This window comes from Pecten maximus, chromosome 5 (assembly GCF_902652985.1).
Source record: "Pecten maximus chromosome 5, xPecMax1.1, whole genome shotgun sequence".
NCBI classification, from domain to species: domain Eukaryota; kingdom Metazoa; phylum Mollusca; class Bivalvia; order Pectinida; family Pectinidae; genus Pecten; species Pecten maximus.
This window is the reverse complement of record NC_047019.1, coordinates 5,538,626-5,564,553: the sequence shown is the minus strand read 5'-3', so window position 1 is coordinate 5,564,553 and position 25,928 is coordinate 5,538,626. Positions and strand designations below refer to the sequence as shown.

The following is a 25,928-nucleotide window of genomic DNA, read 5'->3' as shown; positions in this document are numbered from 1 at the left end:
AATGAGCCGGAATGTAAGTAAGGCAAAGCACTTCTTTAAATTATTATTAGATGAGTCTACGTCGAAACTTCAGGGTATCGGTCTGATCTACAGTGCTAATTCAATACAAGTCAAAGCTATTACGGAGATCATTCATAATCTACTACTTGGTACAATACCTATTTCTAAAATCGTTAAAGTATCAATAGTGAAACACAAAACTTTTTTACATAGGCTCGGAGATAGCTCAGTTACGTATAAAAAGAAAATCAGAATTTTAAAAAACAATTTTAAAGTTTTATACAACCTATTAATCAAATTGCGGGGTGAAATTTTAAACCGAATAGAATGAACGCGGTGCGTAAAATGATTTTAGTACCTTTTGATCAATATCAAATGAAAAAGAACAGTACAGAATTGAATGAGCGGTCAACAGATTTATCTGATGAGAACATTCTTATCTCAGTTCCGAAAGCGTGTAAAAGTAAGGTGAAATCACTTATACATCATATACGACAGGTTGACTCTATCTCATGGAATAAAACAGGTGAACTAATTATTGATGGCGCAGTAATCCCGAAAACAAATATCATTGATCTTTTAAAAGATGCCGTCAAAGAATATAAAACATTCAAACCTAATGGTGCAGACGAGTTTTATTCATCACTTTCAAAAACAAATGTACCGCTGAGTTTAATATCGAATCCCTCTCGTAGATTATTTCTTCAAGAAGGCAAAGGAACACCCGTTAATAACACTGTGAAGAGAAGACCACCGATTGGTATACCTCCGGAGAAATCAGCAAAGTCACGAAAACAGTGGGTAGAAATATAATAAATATGGCTCTGCCTTACGAACGGTATCTGAAGAGTATATATTTTGATTCTAAACATCCGGCATCGTTCGCTGGTTTAGATAAGTTGTATCGTGAAGTGCGCAGGGAAGGTAAATTTGTACTGAGTAAGGCGAAAATATCAAAATGGCTACAAAAACAAGAGGCTATCTCTGTACATCAACAGATCCGTAGAAAGTTTACCAGAAGGAAAATCGTAACACCGTATCCAGATTATCAGTGGGAAATGGACGTAGCTAATATGTATTCTCTACGCAAGTGGAATGATGGTATTCCTTATTTTTTATTAATAGTCGATACATTTTCTAAATTTATCTGGACGGCGAAATTGAAAACCAAAACTGGTCTTGAAATGTTTAAATCTCTCAAAGCTATATTAAGCCAAGGGCGTAAACCTGAAAAAGTGCATAGTGACCGAGGGGGAGAATTTGTTAATTGGCATGTTAAACGGTTATTTAAACAAAAGCATATAGATTTTTTCCATTCTCTTAATTCTGTTAAATGTGCGATGGCTGAGAGATCGATTAAAACGATAAAAATGAAATTGAAACGAATTATGACTTCTCGACAATCCCATCGGTGGATAGACGATTTGAAGTCTGTAACCAGTAGTTACAATCAAACATATCATAGAAGCATTAAAAAAGCACCTGCTAACATTACCAGCTCAGACAGCGTTCGTTTATGGAAACTTCATTATGGAATAAATTCAAAACTAAAAACTCCAGTAAACCACGGAAAGCGAAATCACGTTCCGTACAAGTTTAAAATTGGTGATATAGTCAGAATTAGTCACCTAAGAAATATATTTTCACGAGAATACGATGAAAGATGGACAACGGAACTATTTATGATTGTTACTAGACATATGAAGGAGCGATTGCCTCTTTATAGAATTAAAGATTTCAACAATGAAATGATAACGGGTACATTTTATCAAAATGAACTTCACAGAGCCCGCGTGGATGACGATACAACATATAAAATTGAGAAGGTATTAAAGCAAAGAGTAAAAAACAAACGTAAGGAGATATTTGTAAAATGGGCGGGCTGGCCAAAATCATTCAACACATGGATACCAGAGAGTCAACTAGAAAAAGTGTAATATCCGTTTTGTGATTGAAATGATGTCTGAACAACATTATATCTTTTTATCTTCTAATGATGGATTGCATTATCATCCAAATAACTCTGCTTTAGATTTTACCATTGAACTATCAAGACCTTTACATCTTTTGGGGAAGTGGGAATGTGCACTTTTAGAAGTGAGTTGTAGCGCTCTTGATATGATTAATATACGTTCGTTTGATTTATTGTGTGATTTGTGTGAAATGAGTATTGTGGGTACCGAAACGCTGCCTATCTTAAGAAGAATGCATATAGTTGGAAGTAAAATAAGTAATATCGTGCTACCTTACTATATTCCCGTGAACCATTCTCATGTGCGGAGGATTCGAATCTATATGAACTATGTTACAAAACAAAATCTCTCACTTCTTAAAGAACCTCTGTTGTGTACGGTTCATCTGAGAAAATGTCCTGGATTCCATTTGTCCCAGATCTAGAAGCATGGAAACATCATTTTTTATCTTCATCGAAACGCCACTTAAATCCAAGTCAAAAATCGTATGTCATTGGACAAGTTGGAAGTGGAGGAATCACCAACAAAATCCAAATGGTAACACCTACTGAACAGGCGGTTGAGAGGGCTAAATCTGAATTGAAACGACGTAAAAGGGAGGGTGAACCAGTAGTGTCATTTCATTCGAAAAGATATAAAACAACCAAGTCAATTAAGAAAACAAAAGCTAAGAAAAATGATACAGTACAGTCTAAACGCAAAGTACTTGTTAAGCTTCATCAAAAAAGGGGAAAATCAAAAAGTATTGATAAGAAAATTGCAAAATCAGTAAAGAAAAAGACCAAAGTAAGAAGCAAAACTAATAAGTCGAAAAAACCTTTCGCTTATCTCTAGACAAGTATACATGTATACATAATTGTTTACAACTTGCTGTTTGTTTTACATGATTACTTAGTAGTCTGGGGTGAACCTGTCTGTTTACAAGTCTCAACATGTTTTAGATAACGCGATAGAAAACTAACGACTAGATTATAAATGTAGATGATACATATATTTATCTCATTTTACAATTAATCGTTGACGATTCGAGATGGCATTTTACTCCGCTGATTCTCAACCTGCCGTTAGTCGGCGCCTAGAAATTTTTCATAATTTTCCAACCGAAGCTGGTGTGGAGCAAACCGAGTGGATTGATGTGAGACCTATAGGAAACATCACTAATCGTAGTGCAGTGGAATTCAATATTCCCGGTACGTCTACTTCATATGTAGATTTAAAAAGAACCAGATTGTACACTAGGGTAAAAATTGTAAACGAAGACGGCTCTGCTGTAGGTAGTATGGATAAAGTTGCTTTTGTTAATTTAACTTTACAGAGTTTATGGAGTCAGGTTGATGTTAATATTCAACAGCAAACTGTTACATCAACTGTTTCTACAAATTACCCCTACAAGGCTTATTTGGATGCATTATTGTATCGAGAAAAAGATGTGAGTGATTTAACTTTAGGCACCCAGTTATTTTTTCAGGATTCAGCTGGTTACATGGATATATCCGATCCAATCGGGGCTAATAGCGCTCTATATATGAGAAGTTTATTCACATCCGAAGGGAAATTTGTAGACTTGGAGGGACCCATTTATATGGATATATGTCAACAAGAAAGATTCATGATGAATGGGCTTCAAATTAATTTCAAATTTTGGCCTAGCAAAGAAAATTTTTGTTTAATGACAACAGATGAAAACAGTCGTTATCGCATCCATATAGACGATGTTGTTTTAAAGGTGTGCTATGTAAAAATTAACCCGGGGGTGATGTTAGGTCATAGCGAGGCTATTGTGAAGAGTCCGGCCATTTACCCCTTTAAACGTTCCGATATCAAATGTTTCGGAATACCGGCAGGTCAGTACAGTTTAAATGTAGACGATGTGTTCCAGGGTGATATTCCCGAACGCCTGGTTATTGGACTGATTTCTTCTACAGCTTTCAGTGGTTCGTATCAGAAAAATCCGTTCAATTTTCAACATTTTAATTGTAACTTCGCAGCGTTTTATGTCGACGGAAAATCTATACCAACTAATCCTTTAGAACCAAATTATACCAGCGGTAATTTCATCTCGGCCTACATGACCCTCGTTGCAAATAAGGCGCACCCGGCTCAAATTATGACTATATCACGTTCTGATTACCCTAACGGATATTGTCTTTATATGTTTAACGTCAATTCTGTATTCGATGAAGAATCAAATTTACCTTTATTAAAACGGGGACACACTCGTCTTCAACTCAGATTTGACAGGCCATTAGAGGAGGCAGTCACTCTCGTTTGCTACGCCCATTTTCCGTGTTTAATGAGAGTTGACGCCTCTAGAAACGTAGAAATAAAATAAAAATGAATAACGTTCAACTGTACACTGCTCTAACAGAAGACGACATCATACGTCGGTATTTAGGAGGTGTAATGCCTGCCGATACATTCTCTAAGAAACATATAAGTAAACCCGGTTTGTATATTGTCAACAGTGACGAATCGAATTCACGCGGCACACATTGGCTGCTTTTTTATTTCTCCGATGATAGAATAGCATATTTCTTTGATTCTTTGGGAAACCAACCAGAAGAATATCACCAATATTTTCGCTCTATATTGATTGAAAATAGTTACATGTATAGTTGTAGCAAAGCTCGTATACAAGCTATAGGAAGCAATACTTGTGGGCTTTACTGTTTATTTTTTGCATATTGGATTTGTAGAAATCATACATTGACTGAAGTGTATGATTATTTCAAAGTGACACCCTCTAATGAATTGATTGTTAAAGGATTTGTATATAATCATTTTAGAACTTTACATTTTGAGCATGAGACGTACAACGGGCTTATATAGTTGTGTTGTCATTCTTCGTGTTAATCGCAGGAGGTCAGTCAGAGTGAGTAGATGTATGATGTCTCCCGAAGATGAAGTCGATAATGAAAGTTATTCATTCAGAGAGCGGATGGATGTACGTTATAAATTCGTAAAATTTATTGGTGTTGTTGTGATGCTTGGTATGACCTTGTCATCCTTGATAATATCCTCGACTAATCAACCATTGAGAACAGAATTAAACACAACGGACCCAATCAAAATTGAAGATACTCAGGTGCTGAACCTCACACAGAGTTTGTGTGATTTAATCGAAGTGTATGATCTGACTGATAATATCCTGGCAACAGTGTGCCGCATTGACGGAGATGTTCGAATCGACTTGAGGCGATTCATTGATAACCATGCCACAATTAAAGGTATTCATTTATCTTTGAAACAATGGCGGGTGTTTGAATCCCTCTTAAGTAGTATAGATAGAACCATAAACCATTTTAGTAAATGAAGTCATGTACGGACAATGTGTGGATAGTCCTCCGACCTGCATTGATCCATTGACGGAGGTAATAAAATACAACTATGAGAAAAAAAAATAATCTTATTGATTTTTTATTACTATATATGCATTGCGTATAGACAAATTATCAAAGGTTTAAAAATACATAATACATAATGATGTTATCTCAAATGAGATTTTACATAAGTCATTAAAAGTCTCAATAATTGTTGGTATCGGGACACCTCTCAGCTCCACGTGAGAAAGTCTGTTTGGGTTTACACTCGGAACATCTCGTGGCTTCGTGTATTAGCACAGTCGTTGGTAAAGTCTCTGTAACTGTTAGGATTACACTCGGAACACCTCATGGCTCCTTCCACATTGCTATGGTCGGGTTGCATGTGACACGGGATGAACGTATTGATGTCGGGTATGACGTAGTTTATATTAGAAACGCACTCCCTTAGTTGGTTCCATTCACTTACACGTAGTGCGATTCCTTTGCGTGTAGCCGTCAATTCTTGTGATTCCGGTTTGAAGAAGTGTCGGATGTTAACACATTTGTAACCATTAGAAACGGTTGCAAAAACATTGCCGCCAAGATGACACTTCAGATCGTTGTTTTCTTTCAGAGATTTGTCTATTTCATCGATATTGTCACAAAAGTTCAACCATCTTGATAAAGTTAAACTCACTCCAATCTTGCTGGGTTTGACTGTGTTCCATTCACGTATATCCACGCGTAAAGTATCGTTCCAGGATACTACACGAACCCATCGAGAATTTCCGAGTTCAATCTCGAACAGAGCTTCATTAGTATTCGAGTAATTCTTCTTTTCTAGTCCCTTGCCCTTCTTCTGATACATAGTTTCTCTGGTATTAGACATGGTTAGACTGTGCCGTCGGTATATCCGGAAAGGCTTATATAGCTATAACACGTACATGTATGGACGTGTATTTTAGAATCCTTCATGTTATCTAAACACGTCTGGACAAGTATAGTCTTGTAACACAACGCTAGTGAACTACATGTCATTATCGATTTTTAGTCGTTTTAATTCAGTATTCATTTCACGAAAAGTTTTTCTCGTATCCAATAAAACCATGATATCATTTTGTAACTTTTCAATTTTTTCCAAATAGGAAGTTATTTGTCGTTGAAAACTCGTTCTAGTTTTATCATTGTTTGTATCATTCGATACACACGCTGTTTCCATGCAGGTTCCGTTTTTAAATGAATTACTCGCCATTCTTCGCTTTGGATATTTTCTAAAAATTGTTCATTGATCGGAGTAGATGTTAATTTGATTTCGCAATTAAATGCTTTTATAACTTCTGTGTCATTTACTTTTCCAAATTGTTCTAAAACAGAGTCTACTTTCTTCTCTGAAATGTTTTTATGAATCTCACGGGCGTAGCATAAATCCAATAAAGCAAAAAACTGATTACAAGACATTTGAACGTTTCGCGCTAACTAGCGTATGTTGTGATCTCTCCTCGTTCAATTTTATAATACCTACTGAACCTGTTTGTACACGTCTGCGACGTACGTCATCAAAACAAGCAATGCATATTTAGTTAACTCTGTTTCTTATTGTACATATTTAGGTATGTCTGGAAGAGCAAACAAACTTTATATGAATATCTTTTTTCTTCCATCGACGTTACGTACTTATACTACCATCGTTTTATAGATCCAAAATAAAATAAAATTTTGAAAAAATGAATTCTCCACGACGGGGAATCGAACCCCGGTCTCCCACGTGACAGGCAGGGATACTGACCACTATACTACCGAGGATTGGATGAATATTAAGTGGAAATTAGTCTACAAATCTTTATTACGTTTTTTTTTTTTTTTTCATTCATCTGCGTTACGTAGTTCAAGTATTATTGTTTGATTGAGATAATATTCTCTTAATATTCTAGGCAGTAAATCGTGATGCCTCAAAATACTATTTCTTTTACGCGTTAAAGATATTGTTGGGGAAATTATTTGTCTCAGTACATTGATATGTCTTCTGAAAATTTCTAAATCTCGTCGTAACATGCTAAGAACACCATCTAACATGAATTGAACAATTTTCCCGATCGCCGCAACCTGACCGATATTTAAGCTTCGAATCATCGTTTTTCTATATCGTACCCTGGTACTTCCGAGTTCCCGGAGATAGTAGATACGGTTGTAAACCAGCGAATGATCCATTCTACTCGACAATTTAGGGAGAAATGAATATTTCCCAAATTGTTTTGTTATTAATATCGTTCCCAATTTACATCGTATACATGAAACTGGATGTTAACATTTTATTCCATGTGATTTTGATACATTTAGAAACAAGTCACACGTGCAAGTTGTCGATTCTTGTTGAAATTTTCCTAGTAAGACATTGTGAATAAATATTCACACCTGCATGGACCAGCTTTATAAATATTCACACCTATACCGGTCAGTAAGGCACAGTATATAAATATTCACACCTGTATCGACCACGTAAACAAACATACCTGGACAGTAACTCCAATGATGGACAGTAATGGTCAGAGGATAAATCTTCACACCTCAAACTATACATACATGTAGTGTTCATTTTATCATAAAAGGCAAAATATAAATTACAATAAAAACTAACTCTAAAAATCTATCTATGCTACACTTAAAAGACTATCGTTAGCTCTGGTCTGCTCTATTACAAATTAGACTTTGTAATTTCAACATGGCTCGTAGAAGACCGAATGACGATGATGATGTACGTGAACATATGGGAGATCGAGTTTGTTATTCAGCTTGTATTGGTGAACGGACATATGTAAGTGTCGTATATTGGCAAAGAAGTTTGAGAGTGGATATAAGAGAGTGGTACATGAATTATTTCATGTACCCAAGCAAAACAGGAATTAGTTTGACAAGAGATCGCTGGGATATGCTATTTTCTCTACAAGAAGATGTCGATCTTATTCTGGCAGAATGGCAACAAAATGACCTCGAACCCTTTACATTTGCCATAGGCGATCCTGTTGAACTGATAGTTCACGAGGGAGGATATAATACCAAGGTCACGATACGGAAATCTGGTAACCACCCGACAACGATTACACTGTCAAGAGAACAGTGGTTTAATTTGACCCAGAAAATGGAGGAAATTAACAGAGTGATTCGAGAAAATTAGTTCCTGCATTTTCATTTTAAAACTTTTGGAGTTTAAACAAACTCCTCCTTTATTATATTTCCTGAAAAGTTTGTCTTTATTTCGCTTTTCGGTTATATGATTAAGGAGATACATATCTCAGCAAAGAATACAAGTCGACCTTATGCGAGTGCTAACGCATCACACCCTTCGGGTGTGTTGGTTACTAAAACACGAAAGTTCGCAAACAATCGACCCGTCCGGCAAAACAAATATTCACACATATATCGGACTTTCAAAGCTCATCTGGTCACACGTGCCGCCATTTTTTCCTTCGCCTCAGTTACTTTGACACATATGGTGGCCATCTTGATTTAACACCTCATATGTAAGCCCCGCCCATTCCGCACCTCATGCCGCTTTATACGTGTCCGCCATCTTGTTTTCTGCACCTCATTTTGGGTTGACACATGGCCGCCATCTTGTTTTTGCACCTCATTTGGGTTGACACATGGAGGTGCTGCACCTCATTTTTGTAGAGCCAAAACCTACATACATATACTACTCAGTGATACGTGTGTGTATATCAGATTACACACTTGAACGTTACGAAGCATTTGTACACCTAACAATGTGAGGTATTTTTTCTCAATTTGAAATCAATTTGATGAAACTGTATTTAGATACATACCGAAAGTGTGCGAAATTACGCATCCCCACTCTACTGTTACTGGTGAGAGTTTTATTGAAACCTTAATCACTATACCGGGGATAAGACGAGGGAACGTTGTTCATTTAAACGATATTTTAGCGCAAGTTTAGTTAAAATTGCATACGAATAATGCTTTTGTTGGGTCTGGCATGCATAAACATGAAGTTAGCCTGTTACGGAAATTGCGTAAATAATTTTTATCACCAGGAGAAGAAAAAATGTATCGAAATAACACTTAAACAAAATGAAAACAAAACCAGCTATCAGTTAGTGATGTCACACATTTGATATCTGAAATCCTGTTTTAATACATTACCCGGCATGCACGGCTTTCTGTTTTTATTGTTTTTGTTCCCATTAAATCATAAGAGGACAACAATCGCAGATCTCTGACATCTTCCCTAGTCTCCTTTGATACTGCCTCCCCGTTGGTCTTCGAATTGAAATATCGTCCCCGTGAAGTATAAGTTATCGGTTCTCCTCGATGTCGTGCTTTACTGAAGTCATTGAAAGTGGTACTTCATGTTCCATGTATTGTGCTCAGTGTTGAAGGAAAGCTAAACACAAGGCAACATTCCGGCCTCGGTCAACATTGGTTATCTTCGCTCCATAAATCATCGATAAGTGGCATACATGTTTTATTACATTTCGGTATCATAACCAGAGCACAGTTCATAATGTTAAAGGTATGATCGCATGACATCTAAACTAACAGGATTATTGCCCTTTGACTGTAGGTGGTAATTTCATTCCGGATTATGCTAGTAGCGTTTCGGATATTAGAGGAGGACACTAATATCCGCTTTTGGGGAAAACTGCCGATCGGCATAACCATATATACTGTTACATGCATAGCTTGATAGGTACGTTGTACTTTTAGAATTAGTTGACTAATTAATCATATGTTTGTGAAAATCCTTTAACTGTCGATAATGCACAGATCTATTGTTTGTCAACATAAATAAGTATCGTTGTTTTTTTTAGAGATGACTGTTCATTGCCGCGTAGTCGTGAAATAAAATGTTTAACAAATAAAACTGATTCTAATTATCTATAAACTGCATCTTATTCCAAAATATTCACCACAATGTCTTAAATACCGCATCTTTGATAAAACATCGTAATGCACTCTCACGGTAATTGGTGGAATATGTATAACGAATCTGATTGGCAGAAATTACGCAACGTCACAGAATACTCGCACGAGCTTTCAATACGATGTTTTATCACAGTGGTAGAAAGCAAATGAAATACCATGTGATCGGATGGAGACCAATCAGCATCTGATACAAAACTGACACAAGGATTTTTCTGAAACATTACACATAAGTAAAATGACAAATTAATTTTTTAAACTGTAAATTCTTTGAATTACTCATAAATATGGAAAAAGGACACTGAACAAGATATGCAACTTATATATTATTGCATAAGTATTCGAGATCGTTACATTATCTATTGTTTTTTTTTTAAATCAATTAGTTTAAGGTCTTTGATGTCGAGTTTACTAACTACTATGAGAGATTAGGAGTTTCAAATAAAATGCTGCAGAATGAGATAAAATAGATATCAACACCATGATTGTATTTGTGAGTTAAATGAAAACAATTTCAGATAAATTCATCAACATTCAATTTATTGTTTCAACACATTTGGAATGTCTTTGATGTGATTAAGATATAAGGGTAACTAAATAAAATTAAGATATGATAATAAATTGTGGTGATACTATTAGGAATAAGAAAATCTACGTCTTTTAGAAAAAATAATCATCATATTTCTTTACAATGGGCAATGTTCTATATCTGGTCAAACAGTCAATGCCCATCAACCAATCACCAATATAATTTCACACTATATCTGCATGTCCGGAAAACCTCATCAACCAATCATTGTGTCTTTTTGGAATAACCAATATAATTCCCAGTTAAGTCTAGTTGGTCTCATGCCAAGCTGGATTGGTTGTCTACAAGCCCATATAGTCCAGCTCACGTGACATCTGACAGACAGCGCACATCTGGCAGCAGGCGAGAACACAGATATCGTTACAGATACTTCCCTGTAACGAATACAAAATATGGTATAAAATAAAAACTTTATTGTCTCTGTAATTACAGTATGCAACAACTTTGATAGTTGATACAGCTGTGACAATTCCATACTGTTCTGAACCTGTAAAAGACACTTTTCAGCCCACATCAGAGACATGCATCTTAATTTTCTGTGTAATGCCCGCTTCGGTAGATTGCCCGAAGAAGCCAAAATAATGTTTTTATAATAAAACAAATCTGCAGTTAGTCCGCTCTAGTACATTGCCCGCGAACTAAACGCTACGTAACTAGGTACAAATTCACTATGAGGGAACACGCTCGTAGTGTGTTTAGCTCATACAGTTGAGACATGTATTGCCTCAAAAAATTAACAGTGTCTTCTACGTGATATTTCCACGCAAATGTAAATGTACTATTCATGTATCATTAACCAGCAAAGTCGGCACCTGGTTATACACCAGGGAAACACAAAACGTTAACTTGGTTTCAACAATTATCAATTATCGGTTTTTTTTTTTTTTTTTCTTGTGTTTTTTTTTTTTGTTCTTTGTTTGTTTGTTGTTTTTTTTTTGGTTGTTTGTTTGTGGGTTTTTTTTGTGTTTGTTATGTTTTTCGGAAAACATTTTGCCAGCTAGCCCGCTTCATCAGATAACCTACAGAAGGTATTCTTCAATGTTTTAAATCATAAAGTCCGCTGGTACTACACATGAAATGACGGGTCATGGAATATGTTGATAGACCCCTAACCTTTGCCTTCAGAGATAAGTTAAAGTATAAGAAAACTATGAGGCATTTATCAATCGTAGAATATCGTTTCACCAGTTTTGTTAATACTACCATACATGTACATATAGCATCATTCTGCAGTTAGGAAGGATTAGTGTTCACGCATCAATGCAACGCCCGCCGTTTGAGTTAATCTTAAGCAAGATTTCAAGACTTTTTTATTCACTCAGGACACACAAAGTGTGTAACAAGAGGTCAATATGACAAAACATTGTACATGATTTACAGAGTAACAAGGATGGATAGTATTGCAACAGCAATACAAAGTCCCTTGCCTGACCCAGGAGTGCAACTATTTATTTCCCATTTTTTAAACTACGTGTTATACTGATCACGTATACCAAGTTTCGTTAAAATCGGAGTAGTACTTTAGGATTGTCAGGACACGCCTCAACCAATGAGAAGCCGGCGGCCATTTTGAAAAAATGTTTGTTTTTTTTTTCAAAAAGAAAAATTGGAATGCACAATTACATGTTATAATGATCATGTATACCAAGTTTTGTTAAAATCGGAGTAGTACTTTAGGAGGAGTTTTCCGGACATGTCTCAAACAATGAGAAGTCGGCGGCAATTTTGAAAATTGGTTTTTCGGAAAAAAAATGTAGGATGCACAACTACATGTTATACTGATCATGAATACCAAGTTTCATTAAAATCGGAGTAGTAGAAAACCAGTTTTGAATGAATTGGTCACATAAAGTCTTTTAAACAATGTTTTAAAAACAGTTTAATTTAATGTACAAGGTGTTCATATGCCTCTCCTGTATGTCACTGATTGAAGATATCAAAGTAGCAAAAATTTCCATCGTAAATCTTGAATAGAAATATTTATTACCTTAAACTACCGTTCAGTTTCCTAATGGTTATTTATATTGTGTTTGACCTATGGATTGTTTGAGGAAGACCTTTTGTTCTCTAATAAATTGTAGCCAATTCAAAGTGTTCAAGATTGTCGCCATCTTCTCGGCGTTCATGCTTAAACAGATAGCGTTTAGAAATGGCTAGCTCATTTTTCGGTTGTTGTGGTCAAGCAAAGTATCGCGCTCCATTACTAGTATATATGAGTGATTTCTACAAGAATGTAATAAAATAGTATAAAGTGTTGATGAAGTGACCCTTTTCGCCATCGTCACAGGATAATGAGTATTAAAATCTCGAAATCACAATTTGGTTTATTTTGTTTAAAGCCCTATTAACAACCAGGGTGATTTAAGGTGATTGTTGAGTTTGTGATAAGTTTTGGAGATGGAGGAAAACCGGAGTACCCGGGAAAAAAACACCAGCCGAAGGTCAGTACCAGGAAACTGGGCTAGTGATAAAGTGTGGGGAAACTTAAACCATTCGGCCACCGTAGCCCCTAGTAACAAGATTTCAATAGTTTAACTTATATAACATATCAAATTCATACTTGTATTCCTCCAAGGGTCCTCAGCCTCGCCCTCATTGCTACGTTAGACCCTACACAGCAGTACGGTAAGCAACAGCACTCTCCCAGTCTGGAGGCGTTCCTACACTCCATACACGGCATGCAACAAAACGTCATCAAACCTGATATGGTAAAAATACATATTATTGTTCCAAATACTGAAAATGACCCTGCAATTTGTATAACACTTTTGTATTTTCAAATAATTAAGATATATGCGGAAGGATGGCATTTTAGCATTGTAAATAATTCTACAGAAATAAAATTCAATTGAACTAAACGTGTGTTATTGAGTAAAACAATAGCTGTTGATGTTGCATCTGTCTAAATGTTTAGAGGAAGAGAATATTTAGAAACCATAGTTATGACAACATGCATAGTATCGGCGTTATACATGTCAAAAAAAAATTTCTTACGTGCTTGAAACCTTCGTTAAAAATATTCTTTGAATATGACTATATTTATCAAGTGACTCGGTTCAGAGTATACACATTTTGTTGACAATCTTTTGAAATCCAATATTGATTATGAAAATTATGAAAACCTGCGATCTAAATTGTGACAGTCCTCTCGACCTATTTGCCCTGCAGGTAGGGCGTAAGAATAGTACCTGCTGCCCCCATTGCATGATCGTAAGAGGCGACTAAATTTGGGATCTTATCTTTTCCCTTCTTTCTGAACAACTTTCTTCTTCCTAATGTCTCCCTTGACAATGCCTCACTTTTGGCCTTTAGTTGAGCGTTCGCCCCTGTGAGGAAGGCTTTGGGCCCTGTCCCCTAGCCGAGACATACCAGAGTCTTTAAAAATGGTAGTTGCTGCTCCTTGCTTAGCGCTCAGCATATTAGGAGTGGGACGACTGGTTCGCCCGTTGTCAGTATAATGTGACCGGGTGGGGTGTGCTGCTGGGTGTCTTCGGCAGTATGCTTCAGTGAGGTAGCACTATAAATCGGCAAAAGTTCCGGCCTATCACAAGGAGACTTAACACGAACATACCGCAGCCTCCCAAAAAACACATACGCACTCACCACACGCATGCATGTCGCACGCACGGGAGGCCGTCCTTAAATGACCTTAGCTGTTAATAGGACGTTAAACAAAATAAACCAAACCAAACCAAATCTCGACCTATTGTTTGGCTTCCTGAGTCGCCTTATAAGTACTCCAACACTTCAGGCAGGCCCTTGACATCTTATTGTCATCAAATATATTGTTGTATGTAAAGAAGGAACAATGTCTGCGTCGACTAATATTTTATTAAATCCATGTGAGTAAAGTATATGCCATGCAACTAGGTTTATATGCATGATTTATCCATCTGACATCTTGGTGACATTAAGATACACATTTGTTGATACAGAAGAAAACAACAATGCCTGCGTCCGCTGATATTCTATTAAACCAAATATAACAAAAATATGTATTATGCAAATATGTTTAGACATACTGTAAATCACTCATATTTCGCGTGGGATTTATTTTCGCGTTAATTCGCGAGGAAAGTCAAACGCGAATTCAAATCCCTCGCGAATATTTGTATAAGAATGACAAGAATACTAAGTGGCGTCCATTTTGAATCTACCGTAATCTTTAGTTGGTGAGCAAACATCGCCGTTAAAGTAATGATAGAATGATAGATTATATACTTATATCAGAGTGTGTTTTTATATCACAAAACACCAAAATTTCACACACAAAAAACCCACTGAACACTCATATTGTGGTTGAACTCGGACGTAATTAACTTCAAGACTACGTTTTACATGTAGTTAATTTAAGTACAATAGGTACGGTTCCGAGGATTCCGGATGGTCACCAGGAATACGTCGTACTTTATTACCCACCCTGTTGTAAGTTATGTAAGGTTACATGTATACATAGCACTTCACATCGTTTGATTCTCGAAAAGATATTTACCATAACAAAGTTGAAATCAAACAAATTATTTATTTAATTCAAACATTCAGAGCAAATAATCCCCTGGAGTATAAATCATTCGCAATAGAAAACTGTTCATCGGTATCACTGTATACACACGTACGTTAATTACAATGTAAGCTAACTCACAACCTATTGTAGTCCCGACATCTTCCCGGCATTCTTAATGAACGTTGGTTTTGTTCAATGTCTGACACCGCCTTTGTAAGCCATTTAGCATGTATAAAGGTACGGTAAAGACAATTCAGTATGGCCAGACATCGATATCACATGATTGAATCACATGACTTTTATTGTACTGTCACATGACTCTCATTAACAAAATGGCTACAAACATGGGAAAATCGCCGATCTGTTAGACAATCTAACGTCATTCGCGAATTTAAAGTCATTATGAGATCGGAATTCGCGAAATTATGTATTCGCGAATAAGTCAAATTAGGTGAGTTCGCGAAATTAATTACTCGCGAAATATAAGTGATTTACAGTAATACATCTGTTTCGAATCAGTAGGTATCGATCTAGTTCGATGAATAACGCTTACATGATCCACAGTCGCTGAAGCAACCACAAAGGCCAGTGGACCAATCACGATGACCATGGACTGGACCAAGAATATTTCTTTCGGTGATCATTTGTGGTTGTGGCTGTGTGGTAACAATCACGGTTTGCTGTACCGTCGTCATATTTAGCCTGAAAAGAAACTTACATAATAAGTGTATTATTAATAAGATTTATATATTTCATTTACCATTCAGTGGAAACTTTTGAGAAGAGTGTCATTTCATTTGCTCTTGGTCTTTGGTACTAAAGGCTAAAGACATATCGTATCCATTCCATTCCTTACCATAAGTCAGAGGGAAGACTTGTTCATTGTTTCTCTGATTATCGAGAGCAATATTAGGAAAGGTAAGATTTGCAGCAGAAGTCAGAAACAGATTAAAAATATGTACTACTATAAACAATATACATTGTCAAAATCAGATATTATGAGAGTATTGTTAGAATCCTCAACAACAGCCGCTATCTTCGGCCATAAACTACAATATAACCAGCAGGGGCAGCTCACAAATAATTAAATCTTTGCGACACGCTCAGGCGAGCTTTTTCATTTGACCTCTGACCTCAAAACAATGCATTATTAAAAGTTGGCCCCAGATTAGTCCTACAATAATATATATTTGAAATTATTTTAACTGTTACCGTTTTGGAGCTATGGCCACTTAAGCAAAATGAGATATGACGTCATGGCGGCCATCTTGGTTTCTTGACCTACTTGAAGATGTTGCTGTCACCCCTTCAACTCATGCCATATACAATAGGCATAACTGACTTGGCATACCTTTTACCATTTTCCCACAACTTGTGTGACAAAATAAAATGCAGAAGAAGAATAATAATAATAATAACTAGAAATTGTTTCGGAACAATTTGACGGGCTTTTCACTATTTAGCATAAATGACCTAAAGGCTTGGTATTTCCAAACATAAAAAAAACTATTTTAGAACACTTGATAGGTCATTCACATTCTAGTTTTGATTAATCTGGCATCTGAGATATTACATTTCAACAAAGGAGTGGACGAAGGGAAATAACTCGTATAGCCTTGTACGAGTTATCTCCCCTCGTCCAACTAACGTTATATCTCAGATGCCGTTATATATCAGATGCCAAATTAATTCAAAATGGCGTTCCGCGTTAATGGTAAACGTTACCGAAACACCAAAAAACGTGAAAATCATCAGAATAACATTTTGAATCATACTTAAATTTCTTTTTTTGGAAAAAGATTAAAAAATGAAGATTTTCTAAAAATAGACTTATTTGACCCCATAGCGAACGCTTATATTTGACCTCTGACCCTAAAACTTTTTAGTGAGTAAAAGCTAGAGCCAGCCTCTAACTACAAATAACGTAATTACATGACCCCTGTAAAATGAATACATTTTTATTTATGGGCATTTTAAGCTTTTTAATACAAGACGTCATGGCGGCCATCTTGGATTTCAAATCAACTTAAAAAATAACATCACTTGGCCAGGACAATCCAAGGATTATTTCAGCTAAGATTGAGCTGAATGCCATTGGTGGAACTTGAGAAGAAGTTTAAAATGTAAAACTATTTTTAATATAGAATATATAGTGGAAATTCAAAATGACGTATACCGGAAACTGTATGTGTCACAGAAAAACTGAAAACGTCAAATTCATCAGAATGACATTCTACATCATACTAAGAATTATTTTTTAGAAAGAGATTGAAAAATAAAGATTTTTTAAAAATAGATTTATTTGACCCCATAGCGAACGCTTTTATTTGACCTCTGACCCTAACACTTTTAGTCAGTAAAAGCTAGAGCCAGGCGTTATCTACAAATAACATAATTACCTGACCCCTGTAAAATGAATACTTTTCGAATTATGGGCATTTTAAGCTTTTTAATACATGACGTCATGGCGGCCATCTTGGTTTTCAAACCAACTTAAAAAATAACATAACTTGGCAAGGACAATCCAAGGATTATTTCAGCTAAGATTGAGCTGAATGCAACAAGTGGAACTTGAGAAGAAGTTTGAAATGCAACACACTTTTATATATAGAAATATATAGGGGGAAATTCAAAATGGCGTACAACAGAAACCGTATGTGTCACAGAAAAACTGAAAACGTTAAATTCATCAGAATGACATTCTACATCATACTAAGAAATTTTTTTTGGAAAAAGATTGAAAAATGAAGATTTTCTAAAAATAGACAAACTTGACCCTCCAGGCGAGCTTTTTTATTTGACCTCTGACCTTTAACTTGTAACTTTTATAAAAGTTAGCCCCAAAGGTACTGTAACATAATATCATAACATTACTCTTGTTTCTTGAATACTTTTCGAGTTATGGCCATTTTAAACTTTTGAGGTATGACGTCATGGTGGCCATATTGGATTTTTGACCTACTTATCAATATATAACTACACCCCTTTGACATATGCTATATAATGTAAGATACATGCCATTGTCCTAACTTTTACCGTTTTGGCCCAAATGTGTGGACAAAAAAAGTGTAGCATAATAATAATAATAATAACTACAAATTGTTGGCTAACAATTTGACGGGCTTTTCACCTTCTTGGCATAAATGACCTAAAGGCTTGGTATTTCCAAAGGTTAAAAAAATTATTTAAGAACACTTGATGGTCATCCACATTCTAGTTTTGAATAAATCTGCCATCATTAAATAAAACGTTTCAACAAATGTTGGACGAGGGGAGGTAACTCGTACAGCACATTGTATGAGTTATCTCCCCTCGTCCATCTAACGTTATATCTCAGATGCCAGATTAATTCAAAATTTCGTACCGCATTAATGGCAAATGTTACCGAAACACTAAAAACATCAAAATCATCAAAAAAACATGCTGCATCATACTGAGAACTTTTTTTGGAAAAAGATTGAAAAATGAAGATTTTCTAAAAATAGACTTATTTGACCCCATAGCAAACGCTTTTATTTAACCCGGCTGACCCTAAAACTTTTAGTGAGTAAAAGCTATAGCCAGGCATTAACTACAAATAACAAAATTACCCGACCCCTGTAAAATGAATACTTTTTTAATTATGGGCATTTTAAGCTTTTTAATACATGACGTCATGGCGGCCATCTTGGATTTCAAATCAACTTAAAAAATAACATAACTTAGCCAGGACAATCCAAGGATTATTTCAGCTAAGATTGAGCTGAATGCCACTTGTGGAACTTGAGAAGAAGTTTAAAATGTAAAACTATTTTTAATATAGAATATATAGGGGGAAATTCAAAATGGCGTATAACAGAAACCGTATGTGTCACAGAAAAACTGAAAACGTCAAATTCATCAGAATGACATACTACATCATACTAAGAATGTTTTTTGGAAAAAGATTGAAAAATGAAGATTTTCTAAAAATAGACTTATTTGACCCCATAGCGTACGCTTTTATTTGACCTGGCTGACCCTAAAACTTTTAGTGAGTAAAAGCTAGAGCCAGGCATTAACTACAAATAACATAATTACATGACCCCCGTAAAATGAATACTTTTTTGATTATGGGCATTTTAAGCTTTTTAATACATGACGTCATGGCGGCCATCTTGGATTTCAAATCAACTTAAAAAATAACATAACTTGGCCAGGACAATCCAAGGATTATTTCAGCTAAGATTGAGCTGAATGCCACTTGTGGAACTTGAGAAGAAGTTTAAAATGTAAAACTATTTTTTAATATAGAACATATAGGGGGAAATTCAAAATGGCGTACAACAGAAACCGTATGTGTCACAGAAAAACTGAAAACGTCAAATTCATCATAATGACATTCTACATCATACTAAAAAAATTTTTTTGGAAAAAGATTGAAAAATGAAGATTTTCTAAAAATAGACTAACTTGACCCCCAGGCGAGCTTTTTTATTTGACCTCTGACCTTTAACTTGTAATTTTATAAAAGTTAGCCCCAAAGGTACTGTAACATAATATCATAACATGACTCTTGTTTCTTGAATACTTTTCGAGTTATGGCCATTTTAAACTTTTGAGGTATGACGTCATGGCGGCCATCTTGGTTTCTTGACCTACTTGAAGATGTTGCTGTCACCCCTTCAACTCATGCCATATACAATAGGCATAACTGACTTGGCATACCTTTTACCATTTTCCCACAACTTGTGTGACAAAATAAAATGCAGAAGAAGAATAATAATAATAATAACTAGAAATTGTCATGGACAATTTGACGGGCTTTTCACTATTTAGCATAAATGACCTAAAGGCTTGGTATTTCCAAACATAAAAAACTATTTTAGAACACTTGATAGGTCATCCACATTCTAGTTTTGATTAATCTGGCATCTGAGATATTACATTTCAACAAAGGAGTGGACGAAGGGAAATAACTCGTACAGCCTTGTACGAGTTATTTCCCCTCGTCCAACTAACGTTATATCTCAGATGCCGTTATATATCAGATGCCAAATTAATTCAAAATGGCGTTCCGCGTTAATGGTAAACGTTACCGAAACACCAAAAAACATGAAAATCATCAGAATAACATTTTGAATCATACTTTAATTTCTTTTTTTGGAAAAAGATTAAAAAATGAAGATTTTCTAAAAATAGACTTATTTGACTCCATAGCGAACACTTTTATTTGACCTCTGACCCTAAAACTTTTAGCAAGTTAAAGCTAGAGCCAGGCGTTAACTACAAATAACATAATTACATGACCCCTGTAAAATGAGTTCTTTTCGAATTATGGGCATTTTAAGCTTTTTAATACATGACGTCATTGCGGCCATCTTGGATTTCAAATCAACTTAAAAAATAACATAACTTGGCCAGAACAATCCAAGGATTATTTCAGCTAAGATTGAGCTGAATGCCACTTGTAGAACTTGAGAAGAAGTTTAAAATGTAAAACTATTTTTAATATAGAATATATAGGGGGAAATTCAAAATGGCGTACAACAGAAACCGTATGTGTCACAGAAAAACTGAAAACGTCAAATTCATCAGAATGACATTCTACATCATACTAAGAATTTTGTTTGGAAAAAGATTGAAAAATGAAGATTTTCTAAAAATGGACTAATTTAACCCCATAGCGAACTCTTTTATTTGACCTCTGACCTTAAAACTTTTGGTGAATAAAAGCTAGCGCTAGTCATTATCTACAAATAACATTATTACATAACCTTTGTAAAATGAATACTTTTAGAGTTATGGCCATTTTAAACTTTTCAATACATGACGTCATGGCGGCCATCTTGAATTTCAAACCAACTTAAAAAATAACATAACTTGGCCAGGACATTCCAAGGATTATTTCAGCTAAGATTGAGCTGAATGCCACAGGTGGAACTTGAGAAGAAGTTTGAAATGTACACACTTTTCTATTGAAATATATAGGGGGAAATTCAAAATGGCGTACAACAGAAACCGTATGTGTCACAGAAAAACTGAAAACGTCAAATTCATTAGAATGACATTCTGCATCATATTTCGAAAGAATTTTTGAAAAAGAAGGAAATATGAAGATTTTCTAAAAATAGACTAACTTGACCCTCAGGCGAGCTTTTTCATTTGACCTCTGACCTCAAAACAATGCATTATTAAAAGTTGGCCCCTGATTAGTCCTACAATAATATATCTTTGAAATTATTTTAACTGTTACCGTTTTGGAGCTATGGCCACTTAAGCAAAATGAGATATGACGTCATGGCGGCCATCTTGGTTTCTTGACCTACTTGAAGATGTTGCTGTCACCCCTTCAACTCATGCCATATACAATAGGCATAACTGACTTGGCATACCTTTCACCATTTTCCCACAATTTGTGTGACAAAATAAAATGCAGAAGAAGAATAATAATAATAATAATAATAATAATAAACAGAACAGAAACAATAGGTCTTTTCACCACTTTTGGTGAAAAGCCCTAACTAGAAATTGTTGGTTAACAATTTGACGGGCTTTTCACCTTCTTAGCATAAATGACCTAAAGGCTTGGTATTTCAAAAGGTAAGAAAAAACTATTTAAAAACACTTGATAGGTCATCCGCATTCTAGTTTTTGAATTAATCTGGCATCTGAAATAAAACGTTCAACAAATGTTGGACGAGGGGAGGTAACTCGTACAGCCTTGTACGAGTTATCTCCCCTTGTCCAACTAACGTTATATCTCAGATGCCGTTATATATCAGATGCCAAATTAATTCAAAATGGCGTTCCGCGTTAATGGTAAACGTTACCGAAACACCAAAAAACATGAAAATCATCAGAATAACATTTTGAATCATACTTAAATTTCTTTTTTTGGAAAAAGATTAAAAAATGAAGATTTTCTAAAAATAGACTTATTTGACCCCATAGCGAACGCTTTTATTTGACCTCTGACCCTAAAACTTTTAGTGAGTAAAAGCTAGAGCCAGCCTTTAACTACAAATAACATAATTACCTGACCCCTGTAAAATGAATACTTTTTTAATTATGGGCATTTTAAGCTTTTTAATAGATGACGTCATGGCGGCCATCTTGGATTTCAAATCAACTTAAAAAATAACATAACTTGGCCAGGACAATCCAAGGATTATTTCAGCTAAGATTGAGCTGAATACCACAGGTGGAACTTGAGAAGAAGTTTAAAATGTAAAACTATTTTTAATATAGAATATATAGTGGAAATTCAAAATGGCGTATACCGGAAACCGTATGTGTCACAGAAAAACTGAAAAGGTCAAATTTATTAGAATGACATTCTACATCATACTAAGAACTGTTTTTGGAAAAATATTGAAAAATGAAGATTTTCTAAAAATAGACTTATTTAACCCCATAGCGAACTCTTTTATTTGACCTCTGACCTTAAAACTTTTGGTCAATAAAAGCTAGCGCTAGTCATTATCTACAAATAACATTATTACATGACCTTTGTAAAATGAATACTTTTAGAGTTATGGTCATTTTAAACTTTTCAATACATGACGTCATGGCGGCCATCTTGAATTTCAAACCAACTTAAAAAATAACATAACTTGGCCAGGACATTCCAAGGATTATTTCAGCTAAGATTGAGCTGAATGCCACAGGTGGAACTTGAGAAGAAGTTTGAAATGTACACACTTTTCTATTGAAATATATAGGGGGAAATTCAAAATGGCGTACAACAGAAACCGTATGTGTCACAGATAAACTGAAAACGTCAAATTCATTAGAATGACATTCTGCATCATATTTCGAAAGAATTTTTGAAAAAGAAGGAAAAATGAAGATTTTCTAAAAATAGACTAACTTGACCCTCAGGCGAGCTTTTTCATTTGACCTCTGACCTCAAAATAATGCATTATTAAAAGTTGGCCCCTGATTAGTCCTACAATAATATATCTTTGAAATTATTTTAACTGTTACCGTTTTGGAGCTATGGCCACTTAAGCAAAATGAGATATGACGTCATGGCGGCCATCTTGGTTTCTTGACCTACTTGAAGATGTTGCTGTCACCCCTTCAACTCATGCCATATACAATAGGCATAACTGACTTGGCATACCTTTCACCATTTTCCCACAATTTGTGTGACAAAATAAAATGCAGAAGAAGAATAATAATAATAATAATAATAATAATAAACAGAACAGAAACAATAGGTCTTTTCACCACTTTTGGTGAAAAGCCCTAATAACTAGAAATTGTTGGTTAACAATTTGACGGGCTTTTCACCTTCTTAGCATAAATGACCTAAAGGCTTGGTATTTCAAAAGGTAAGAAAAAACTATTTAAAAACACTTGATAGGTCATCCGCATTCTAGTTTTGAATTAATCTGGCATCTGAAATAAAACGTTTCAACAAATGTTGGACGAGGGGAGGTAACTCGTACAGCCTTGTACGAGTTATCTCCCCTCGTCCAACTAACGTTATATCTCAGATGCCGTTATATATCAGATGCCAAATTAATTCAAAATGGCGTTCCGCGTTAATGGTAAACGTTACCGAAACACCAAAAAACATGAAAATCATCAGAATAACATTTTGAATCATACTTAAATTTCTTTTTTTGGAAAAAGATTAAAAAATGAAGATTTTCTAAAAATAGACTTATTTGACCCCATAGCGAACGCTTTTATTTGACCTCTGACCCTAAAACTTTTAGTGAGTAAAAGCTAGAGCCAGCCTTTAACTACAAATAACATAATTACCTGACCCCTGTAAAATGAATACTTTTTTAATTATGGGCATTTTAAGCTTTTTAATAGATGACGTCATGGCGGCCATCTTGGATTTCAAATCAACTTAAAAAATAACATAACTTGGCCAGGACAATCCAAGGATTATTTCAGCTAAGATTGAGCTGAATACCACAGGTGGAACTTGAGAAGAAGTTTAAAATGTAAAACTATTTTTAATATAGAATATATAGTGGAAATTCAAAATGGCGTATACCGGAAACCGTATGTGTCACAGAAAAACTGAAAAGGTCAAATTTATCAGAATGACATTCTACATCATACTAAGAACTGTTTTTGGAAAAATATTGAAAAATGAAGATTTTCTAAAAATGAACTTATTTAACCCCATAGCGAACTCTTTTATTTGACCTCTGACCTTAAAACTTTTGGTCAATAAAAGCTAGCGCTAGTCATTATCTACAAATAACATTATTACATGACCTTTGTAAAATGAATACTTTTAGAGTTATGGTCATTTTAAACTTTTCAATACATGACGTCATGGCGGCCATCTTGAATTTCAAACCAACTTAAAAAATAACATAACTTGGCCAGGACATTCCAAGGATTATTTCAGCTAAGATTGAGCTGAATGCCACAGGTGGAACTTGAGAAGAAGTTTGAAATGTACACACTTTTCTATTGAAATATATAGGGGGAAATTCAAAATGGCGTACAACAGAAACCGTATGTGTCACAGATAAACTGAAAACGTCAAATTCATTAGAATGACATTCTGCATCATATTTCGAAATAATTTTTGAAAAAGAAGGAAAAATGAAGATTTTCTAAAAATAGACTAACTTGACCCTCAGGCGAGCTTTTTCATTTGACCTCTGACCTCAAAACAATGCATTATTAAAAGTTGGCCCCTGATTAGTCCTACAATAATATATCTTTGAAATTATTTTAACTGTTACCGTTTTGGAGCTATGGCCACTTAAGCAAAATGAGATATGACGTCATGGCGGCCATCTTGGTTTCTTGACCTACTTGAAGATGTTGCTGTCACCCCTTCAACTCATGCCATATACAATAGGCATAACTGACTTGGCATACCTTTTACCATTTTCCCACAATTTGTGTGACAAAATAAAATGCAGAAGAAGAATAATAATAATAATAATAATAAACAGAACAGAAACAATAGGTCTTTTCACCACTTAGGTGAAAAGCCCTAATAATAAGAAACAGAACAAAAACAATAGGTCTTTTCACCACTTAGGTGAAAAGCCCTAATAATAATAATAATAATAATAATAATAATAAACAGAACAGAAACAATAGGTCTTTTCACCACTTTTGGTGAAAAGCCCTAATAATAATAAACAGAACAGAAACAATAGGTCTTTTCACCACTTTTGGTGAAAAGCCCTAAAAAAATAACAGTTTCGAGTATACGAGGATGATCTTTGAATGTTTGAAACAATCACAAATTCTGCGAATAATCCGTGGTTAATAAAAGAATTTTAGATGCATCAAATGTACTCTCGACCATATCGATAATTGGGAAGTCGCAGGATAAGGGGAAATAGAAAGACAGTCTTACCGAATAGAGAGATCTATGCATCCGCCATCTTGTTGTTCTCTTAGCAAAGTTTGTATGAAAGGCCGTTCATGTCAAAAGCGACATAAATTTAACGCGTTAAACATAACATTTAACGCATAAAATCTAGTTTTAACGCGTTAGCATTAAACGTGTTAAATGTTTATTTGGAATTAAACGTGTTAAGTTTTTTTACTTAGCTAACATTTTAAAAAAAAATAACGTGATAGACAGCTTCGTTCGTTCCACGCGTTAAAAAATAAAAAATTGAAGCTTTGTTTTTTTCTTAAGCGGTTAACCTGACTACTAAGCA

General features: G+C 35.1%; 2 protein-coding genes across 5 annotated transcripts in view; one reads left to right on the top strand and one right to left on the bottom strand.

The window, feature by feature from the left end:
• The window catches only part of LOC117326945 (placenta-specific gene 8 protein-like), an 87,710-nt gene that overhangs the window by 47,665 nt on the left and 14,117 nt on the right, over positions 1 to 25,928 (bottom strand). The window contains exons 2-4 of one of the 4 annotated variants that reach the window (XM_033883748.1): positions 15,860 to 16,008; positions 13,363 to 13,502; positions 10,737 to 11,176 (exon numbers count right to left, since the gene is read on the bottom strand). The exons of the other annotated variants lie outside the window; for them this stretch is intronic. Coding sequence (XP_033739639.1) covers positions 11,084 to 11,176; positions 13,363 to 13,502; positions 15,860 to 16,001 — 375 coding nt within the window. The 5' untranslated portion in view covers positions 16,002 to 16,008 and the 3' untranslated portion in view covers positions 10,737 to 11,083. Of the gene's footprint in view, positions 1 to 10,736; positions 11,177 to 13,362; positions 13,503 to 15,859; positions 16,009 to 25,928 lie in introns of those variants that run through there. 4 annotated transcript variants of the gene reach the window in all.
• Positions 1 to 25,928, top strand: part of LOC117326944 (cornifelin-like) — a 43,985-nt gene that overhangs the window by 5,534 nt on the left and 12,523 nt on the right. The gene's annotated exons all lie outside the window — the stretch shown is intronic.